This window comes from Amblyomma americanum, chromosome 11, assembly GCF_052857255.1.
Source record: "Amblyomma americanum isolate KBUSLIRL-KWMA chromosome 11, ASM5285725v1, whole genome shotgun sequence".
Lineage (NCBI taxonomy): Eukaryota > Metazoa > Arthropoda > Arachnida > Ixodida > Ixodidae > Amblyomma > Amblyomma americanum.
In genome coordinates, this window is record NC_135507.1 from 34,225,058 (window position 1) to 34,234,904 (window position 9,847).

General features: G+C 47.5%; 1 protein-coding gene across 1 annotated transcript in view; it reads left to right on the forward strand.

The window, feature by feature from the left end:
- The window catches only part of LOC144110508 (neprilysin-2-like), a 47,334-nt gene extending 45,824 nt beyond the window's left edge, over window positions 1–1,510 (forward strand). Inside the window, exon 11 of the mRNA XM_077643482.1 lies at window positions 475–1,510. Within this exon, the coding sequence (XP_077499608.1) occupies window positions 475–700 (226 nt within the window). The 3' untranslated portion in view covers window positions 701–1,510. The remainder of the gene's footprint in view (window positions 1–474) is intronic.
- The last annotated feature ends 8,337 nt before the right edge of the window (window positions 1,511–9,847 follow it).

Sequence of the window (9,847 nt, forward strand, 5' to 3'; positions counted from 1 at the left end):
ATACACTCAACGATCACTGGTTCTTTTTCGTTATGTACAGCCTCCGTCAAAAGTATACAGCCCAAGAGGCTTGCTTCTAAGCTGTTTAGCGGGGCTCCCTAGAAAATCTAGCCATAGAAAGCTTGGGAAGATTGAGGACTCGAAGCCATTTATCATTCTATGGATTACAGTTGTTCAGTATGCATAATCATGCGCCCTGAAGTCCTCGCAAGCAAACCCCTAAGGCTGTATACTTGTGACTGGGGCTGTACGTCACGAATTTGTATAGAAATTCAGGACAGAAACGTTCCAGTTTCAACTCCACCTGTAAAAGCAATAAATTCGAATTTTGTTTCCAAAGAAAAGTCAACCGTTCCAAAAAAAGTTCATAACATTTTTGATAGGAACTGTATTTGTATGCAGTTACCACGTTCCTTTAAAACGACCGGAACCACCAATGTTTGCTTATTTACTTCAACTCACGCTTTCCTGCAGTGACTTGACGTCGGGCGAACAGCTGGGCATATTGGACTGGTCGGGCAGGCTTCAGCTCTACACGCCTGACCAGATTTTCTTCCTCACCTACTGCCTCCGGTTCTGCAACAGAGGCATCAACTGCGGCGCTGCAGTGCGCAGTCTCCCCTATTTCGGGACGGCCTTCGGCTGCGGCAAGCGCCTCACTGACGAAGACGAGAAGAACCAGTGCCGCTTCTTCCCATAGTTTCGTTTTAGCTGCTCAACTGCTTATGGAGCGCAGAGCTAACTCATTATCTGACATAATTTATGCATCAATGAAGTGTGGGCCACGAACTTACCGACACTGAACTATGCTAACATATAGATGCCCCCGAACGACATGCTTCGTGGGTAATGACCTTAATTGTGCTTGGCACATAGTTGTTCTAAGTTGGCGCTGGACGTCGATATGAAGCGGGAACGGCGAGCGCAAAAGCGCGGCATTCTTCCCCTTTTACTTTTTAGTCACAACCACCATGCATTTCCTGTGTGATTTCTCAACGTTTAACAGTTTTATGGAAGACTTGTGTCAGGAGAGCGCTATGAGAATAGAAACGCATCAGTTACGATTGGTAGTGGCACCTTGACTGCTGGCAGGAAACTTCCAGCCAGAATTTTTGATTCGGAAATTTTTAGTTGCTCTCTGTTCTCGAGTTTTGTTCTTTGATTTATTTATCTGGTATTTCGTACGTGCAAGCAGTAATACGTTTTTGGCAATATATGTTTCGCGAGACTGAAAAGGGGTAATATATAAATTTGGTTTGGAGTAGGGCTCTCACCTTGCCTGCACCGAGTTGCAAAATGAATGGTGTCATATGCTATGTAAACTTTGCGCCGCCAATAATACATAACAGCTCTAAAGGTGCAACCTGAGAGTTTGTTGCTGGGTTTTGCCTAATTTTCTCTAATGTATAATAAACCACTGTAAACGGCTATCTTTTTCACAAAACCGGAAAATCCTTTACGAGGAATCAAGCTGTTTTCACTTGTCTACAGTGTGTAAATAAAGACTGCAACATTGGAAATACCTAACGTGTTGTGAGTTATCGCGAAGTCTACTAGATACCTCCGCACACTGAAAAATCCGCATCAAACGCCAGATGAGAGAATTTATTTTAAGCTTTGCCCAAGAGGCACCATACTTGCGTAAATCTGGAGAAAAGTAAGAAAAAGTGGCTGTGGCTCAACTCAGCCGAGCCAGGATATACAGAGCGAGAGCTCTGGTAAGCATGGTGAGGCACTGTTTTGCTTTGGTTCACCTTTATTGTTTGAAGGCTTCAGCGAGAGGAAATAACGTGGTGCATGACGTGCCACAAGTGCAAGAGCGAGCGTCCAGAGCGGCGGTTGGCGCAGCTGCGGACGTGGCTGCCAAGTTCAAGAGCCAATCACGTGACACATCACATGACAACTGGCGAGGAGGAGCGGCCCAGCAGCAGCAGCGAAGCTTTGGCAACGAAGGAAAAGATGAAGATAGAGGCAGCTGCCACGCGCGACCATGCACATGCGGCGCGCCTCATGTTGGAGGTCAAATCTAATAGCCGGATGACCTTCAGACTTGGTATGGGAGGAGTAAAGCTCCTCGATCTAAAGAAATAGCAGAGGTTTAGCGCTGGTTAAACTTAGCGATACGAGTGAAAGCCATGGTTTGACGCCGAAGTCGGTCCGGCGCGCGCCACATCCACAGAAAGACGGAGCTTCAGCGAAGCAGCTGTTATACCGCCGCTAGTAACGTCGTGCAGCAGCGGCGAGGCTCCGGGCGAGCGCAGCTGCGGTGCCTCAGCAGAGAATCACGTGGTATGAATTTACTTGCCACACCTCCGCTCCGTCGGCTAAAAGTCAAACGCGTGCATTTTGGCTTGCAGCCGCGGTAGGGTTCGAGCCCGGGCACTCCGGCTCAGCAGCACCAACAGCGGCTGACTGCGCTTGTACGGAACTGGTTTTCGCTGAGTTGTTCGTGTTCAGGGGCGCGATTACGGATCAGTCTCAAAAAACTGTCTCAATATTGAGACAGTGACGTCAAAATGACGACACCGAGAAATGCCGACCGCCGAATCGGCCAATGCGGAGCAAGGAGGCGGTGGGCTCCGCCCCGAAACCAGTAATCGCACGACAAGGGACCGTAGACTAATGTTTTGCAGTAAAAACGCAGTGAATAAAAACGAGTAATGTTTTATTTTGCTAAGTAACTGTATTTCAAACCCAACAGCACCAAGCAAAAGAACCAGTGTTTTAATTTTTGCAATTAAGTTTGCTGTTCAGTCACTTTTTTTGCCGCGAAGGTGTGCTGTCAGCAGTATAACGTGAACATGTTAGTCTGAAAATGAACAAAAACGCAATGAAGAAAACAAGTAATGTTTTATTTTGGTAGTAAACTGAGTTGCAATCTCAACAACAAGAGGGAAAATTAGAGGCATTCTCAGTTTTGCAATTAAATTTGCTGCAGGTTAACTTCTTTTGCCATGAGGGCGCGCTGGCAGCGGCATAACGTGAACATGGCGGCCTGCAAGAAAACAGCTGATTCCATGGCTAGTTCCTGTTTTTTCGCGTGTCGTCTAAAATCAAGGTACTTTGCGGATGTGTTAAGTGCGCAGAAAAATCTGATTGAAGGCAGTGAATGCAACGGGCCTGCCGAGATCAACTTACAAGCAGCGCTCGGCTCGAAAATCGACGAAGACAACTTTAGTCTGTGTTCTCGGTCGGCGCCTATCGATCACCGAGCGACGTGTGGTTCTGTTTATTTTCTTTAGAAAATACCAGAAAACCATGAATCATCACATAGAAGCAACTGCCGACAGACAGGTGCAGCTGCTGATAGCTTGCAATCTCGGTGCGGGAAATGAGAGCCGACACGGCCTGCCTTCGTGGCAGCACTCTTCTGCCTCGTAACCAAGTGTTGCCGCCCACATCGGGCTAAGCACTTGATGTTCCGTTTGTATTTTTGTAGCTCCGTTCGGTTTATGTTCAGTTGTTGCCGTAGTTTCTTTTTTTTTCCTGTGCAAGATGCAGAAATTGTGATGTTTATGCTCCACTTTGTTTAGAGAGAAATGAAGCACTTGACTTGATAACTTTGCTATTGTCACCGAGGAGAGAACGAGCTTGTTCCATTAACGTTATTTACTGATCATGTAGTAGATCCAGGGTCAACCAGGAAATAAGTAGTTTGCTTGTATAGAGGCTAATTGCAACTGGGCAGAAAGTTGAGCAAGTTTGTTCATGTTTGCTGGTACACAGCGCTTGAATTGCATATGATCCAGGGCAGTGAGGTAGGTAGGACAGGGCAGTGATGTGTAATATTGTATTTTGCTCAGCAGGCGGAGTGATGTTGGTATAATTGGGTTTGGTGAGGGCAGTGTTTGAAGGGCTTTAAATACTTTGCATAGCTTCTAACATGCACTTCCCTTCAGGTCGGAAGACCACTTTTTTTTTTTAATTATGGTCCATCATATCTGAGACACCCTGTATACAGGCCACTCCAGTTTGAAAGGGAACAGCCAGTTGAAAATGACTAGGACATTAAATACCTAGGCGAAAAGTAGCTTGAAAGCAGTTGCACTTATCACACATATTATATGATAGCACAAGGAGCTTGTCCGGCCATTCGGCATTGTCACCGTCTCGTGTCATCATGGACAAGACTTCATAGCCCTGTGTTACGCAAACCAAGCTAGGTGTCAGTTATGGGGCAATAACCGAGTGCTCAAAATTTCCCACAATGGAGCTGCCTGTATATTCTTAGAGCTGTAGAGCATTTCCAGTAACGGTGTTGCATGATTTGTGATTGTAAACTAACCTCTAATCACACACCATCTCCTTATATGTGCCAAAATGTTTTGTAGTCCGGAAAATGCATCATGTACACTGTACTATGCCATATTTATTGTACAGGTAGCCTCTGTATGAAAGAAAACATGCACTTTGAACTCAATTTTTCAGATTTTTTTTCTTAACTGCACTCAGAAATGCCATACGGTAATTGTACATCAAGGTAAAGTATGCTTGTATGTACACTGCCTTTTCTGCAATAGAAACACTCGTGTCAAATGCTGTGCCTAGAAAAAAAAAACGCGCTTACTGAATGTATGATGCAATAAAAAACAGCTTTTTGATTCCAACAAGCATCACAAATATTTCATGCCTTATTCCAGCACTACACGTTTGGTTCATGCATGTTCGTCACACAGGTAATGACCACAGGCACTCCACCAAGCTGGAAGGAGACAGCAGAGAAGGGGCAGGTGGGCTAACATAGGCATTGACAAAAGAGAGTTCAAAATGATGCTTTTCAGAAATTGGGCGAGCTGCTTCAACACCTTTTCCGTCTTCAGGAAGAGACTGTGCAACACGCTGCTGAGGGACTGGAAGATATACTAACAAACACACTGAAAATGAAGTGGCAGCCGGTGGGGGGCACTTGTTTGTCACTGCTGGCTTCTCGCTGCACACAGGTTGGCCAAGGGCACAACCACATCACACAATTGCTCACACACTTGCAGATGTGTGTTGTGCAATGACACAAGGAAATGACAGTGGCAACAGGGGAAGAGTGCCTGATATGACTCTCTATGCCAGCATGGTGAGTCGTCTCTGGACGCTACATTTTCCATCGCAACTGCCGCTGCACCATCCCTCGGTACGCCTTCCTCTGGAGACGGGTCGTCCTAGAGAGGCCAAAAGTACAGCACCGCATGCTCTTCTCAGGAGGCAGGTGAGGAGGGATCCCGTCTGTACGAGGCAGCCACCATTTAGAGGTGGCCCGTTGTTATCTGGGTCAGAGGCAGTGTCGCCTGCACCCTCTGCTGATATGGGCACATCCAAACAGAGGCTGTGAAGTGCAGCACGTGCGGTGATGATGCGCACTGTCCACTTCCACTGGCACTGGTGCATCCGGTGCCCTTGAAAGCAACGGAAGCAGCTCTTCGGCACACCAACACAGCGCTCAGCCACAAATTGTGTGAAAGCATGTGGCGTGTTGTACAGGCCTTCTGCTGAGTCAGGTCTGTAATGTCGTGCAACTGGTGCAGGCAGCCATGGCTCCAGTGGGTAGACATAGTCTCCTGCATAACAAAAAATGATGCGGCTAAGCATGTCCTTTCTCAGTGATCTCAACAGCATTACAGGACACTCTGCTATACAGTAGAAGACTCACGCCAAGTAGCCCACATCCAGGCTTTGCTGAATATGACATTCAAGAGCATACATACATGCAGGATTTAGATGTATAAGTGAGCACTACTGTAAGGTCAGTCTTTTACCACCATATTCATATAAATGATGCGCTATGATTGCCTACAAAACACAAGCGCTGTCAGGTGCATTTTGCTTTGGTTTCTTCAACAGGAAAGGCTATGCATTTCAACAATGTAATATGTGTCCTGTGTTTCTGCTGCAATTATATTTAACAAAAGGAAAGGGTGGCAATACATTGTATCATACTGTAAAGTGTCTGCATTTGTGTAACTGTCCAGACTGATTCTTGTAGCTTTAGCAGATCCGGCCAAATGCATAGTGCTGGAGCTCAATAGATGTGACTGAGTTCGCCCGACGGGTGACACGGCTATTTTACTGCTTACCCAGAAAAAAAATCACCGTCGTCCAGCAGGCCTTCCTCTGCCTCGGAATGCCGCCAGACAAACGCGTCGCGGAAGGATCCGGGTCAGCGCGAGTCCACGGCCAGGATGCACATGTTCGCGCCACAGATCTGAGAAAAAACAAGCACAGCCCGTACTCACTCTCGCTGCCGAGGCCCGCACTTGTAGCTCATGCACTTGTAGCACTTGAACTCATGCGGTCAAAAACAGTGGCCGAGGTATACTCACTATTACGTCCGCAGCGTAGAACCGCTTGCGGCTCGTTCGCAGCACTGCCCCCCAGACTCCTTGATAGTGATGAGTGCCCAATCGACACACCCGACGACGCCGGAGATGCTGCCGCGGCGAACGTTAATCAAAGGACGCCCTCCTTCGCCGCCGCCTTCTCCTCGGGTCTCCTCGGAAAGCAAACACCCCCCTTCTGTTACCCAACGTTGACATTGGTCTCCGCTGCCCGCCGCAAAGGCTTGTTCACAGTCGGTTGGGCTGGGCCGACGTTTTCTTCATTTCCAACGGCGCCTTGAAACCCACCGGAGGCGAAGAAGCGCAGCGCGCACAGCACCTGCCGCTCCACTGACAGCGCACTCACCCGCGCACTTCCCAGTTCAACGGCGAGTTCGTCGCACAAACACTGCGCAGACTCCTCGAAATAACTCTCCCGCGCGTCAAAGTCGTCTTCATGCACCCTCCGACACCGTTGCTCGCGCGGTCACCCGCGTATACGACGATGTAAACAGCCGCCATTTTCTGTCTCAAACGTGTTGATACTACTTTTTCCAGTCTCAAAAAATCGTCTCAATCTGCCCGCATAATTAGATGGCCAACGTCACCACTTCTGCGCCATTTACGACGTCAGTCAGTGACGAAAAAAATCAAAATGGCCGCCGACCAATAGGAGAGAGGCAAATGATATACTTTTTGAGACAATTTCGATTGAGACTGATCCGTAATCGCGCCCCAGGAGTAGCTTAGCCGATGTAATTTTTGACCGTCGTAGCATACGCGTGCGTGCCTTAAATTACAGCTGCTCCTCATCATAATTTGGCTGCTGCCAGTAATATGTCTAGAAGAAAAATCTAGGGCGCGCTTTTGCAAAGTAAAAATACAATGCAATCAGCTTCCCTGGCCCGCTAGGATCGCTGTCGATCGCGGCGCCTCTACAGTGATTGCGGCGCGTCTGCACGACGAGCTCGGTCGCGCCTTCTTTTCGTTTCAAGCGCGACTATCGCTGCTGTGCGCTGCACGTTATTGCGGCAAAACGCACGTGACTGCGCTTACCCGGCCAGCGATGTGCGGAAAATTCGCTATCTGGAGTACGCTCGCTGCGGCTCTGGCCGCACGCTTTGTATGTAGCTGGTCGTCGGGTGTCAGCGTCGCTGCAACTGAGAGAGCAGCGCTACGCATTATGTTTTCACTCCGTGGGTTATGGCTTTGCCGATCGTCGTCGGACGACAAGGCGAAGTCGGCCAGCTTCGCTTCGATGATGCGCCCTCCTGCTCCAGTGTTGCGTTCAGGCGTGCTACCTGCTGCTTCGGATGGCTGGAACGAGCGTGGTTTATTGTGTGCCTCTGTGCGGGTGTGTGTCCTGGTCAAGCGTGCCCTTGTGTGAAATGCGTGCTGCCGACCATCTTTCGTACTTAGACGACACACCCTGCCGGAGTGATGTCTGGCAGTTCGCCCAAGATGCCCAGGCCGCAACGGGGACCCAGACCAGTGCCTACAAGGCTTCCGCTCAATGGACACCGGTACACTCTGGCGAACGTCTTATGGTGAGCGAGGGTAAACATGCATAAGTGAAAAAAAAAATTAAGGCTTGGTGGCGGTAGGGGGTATACCATCAGCATAAGACGCATGTTACGGATTCTCACCTTTGCCGAAAGCAGCGGTTAATAGATGTAGTTGCGTATAGAAATGTAAGCGCACTGTGTGTGGCTACAGATAATTATGTTATACAGAATTCCGTAGAGCGATAACGTTTGTAGCATACTCGGATAAACAAAAAGGACGTAAAAAAAGAGCAGAAAAGTTGCTTCCAAAATGGGTCGAGCTGCACGTGATTAACTTGTGGGGTGTTATGCGGGTGAGGATTCGGGAGTAGCTTTCGGAAACGGAAGTTACCAGTAGAATTGTGTTCCCGTATTCCCAATGAATGCTTTTAGCTTTATTTTCAGAGAACGAAAAACGGACTTTTTGTGGCAGTTCAGCAGGAAGTTACTCGCCGGATAGAGGGGAGCAGGAAGGGGGAGGGTATAATGCAAGCCCATGTTTTTATAGCCACACAAAGAAGCTACCATCCGTCGTACTGGCACGTGGAGACCCTTTGAGCGCATCTACAGGATTCGCGCCTGCTGTTATCAACCTGATCATCATTGCATGCCCTCTCAACAGCTATAGCTCTGACATGGTTGAAGTGTGGTATGCGCGGGCAACGGATGGTTACCATATCTCGTCGGACTTGGATATCGGAAGTGATTCAGTCCCATGCCTACTACGGGCGATCCGGACGGTTATCGCAAATGCGATCGTCAAGCTACACACAAAAAATCTAATATGTACTGGGTTGGTAGTGATTCTAAGAGGTATTGATAGGTCGTTGTTTGTACTTTTTGATGCATCTTTGATGCGGTTTGGCTAGATGCGATATAAACTCAGTTGCAAGTGAAGTTGATCCTGTCGTTTGTCTTTTCTGTCCCCGTTGGTTGCACCGTTTTCTTATTGTCACCATGAACCAGCTAGCCCAAAGAATAGTTTTACTTCATCTCACTAATATATTTTTTCTTCTTTAGAACATAATTTTGTTGACTTGTCTTACATGTATTTTAAATTCATACGCGCATGAGCACTCTGGTGCATTGATGCGATGTGCTGCGGGACAAATGAATTGAAATATTAGCACTACTGCTCTCTTAGGTTCACGCGTTGCTTAGAATTTTATCGTTCATAGGTCTGTTCGGCTACACGTGCTATATCTCCATGCCGCATTATTAAAAAATGAATAAATGAAATGAATAGCAAGTACATACCTTGTCCTAGCTGCTCTAAGAGAAACAAATATGGGCAAGATATATTGCGACGCATTTGTGCTGCAGCTTTTGCGTGCGAAAGCTCTTCGCGTCATTGCGTACAGACCTGTAAGGAACATAGGAAGTAATTATGACATTCGGTGGAGAGGAAATTATCTTCGCATGACAGTGAATGATTACATTTGTCTTTGTCGTGGCGTAATTAGGCACAACATATTATCGTCAATTCTAGTGAATGTCAGTGCTTTCCTTTAGTGGAGCAGAACTGATTGGAACAACATTTAAAGATTTTTTTTGTCTAACGAAGAGTTTTTATTTCTAATCTTGTGGCTTCTTCTTATGCTCTTAATCAGAAACCTTGTCGAATTCACCCGTAGTGGGGCATTTAGTTAATAGTCAACTGATTGGTGCCTCTTTTATTGGTATGTGTCTCGTAGAAGGTTCTTGTTAGAAAAAAAATTATTTCGGTCACGTTTTCTAGGGGAATTTGAGCTGTACGTAGTACTGTTACGTCCGTGACGTCATGACCGAGACGTTCTAGCAGGTCCCACAGGCCAAGAAAACGCGGCCTGCGGGAAGCAGCACAGGGGCCTCAAGACAAGGCCAAACGGGCGAACACGCTTCGACTTCTTTTTCCTTGCTTAATTTTTATTTCCTTTCGGGAGACTTCAGCAAGCCCATAACTCTTTCCCTTTCGCAGGCGATGCCCCCTGGGCGAGTCAGGCATCGGCGCAACGATGA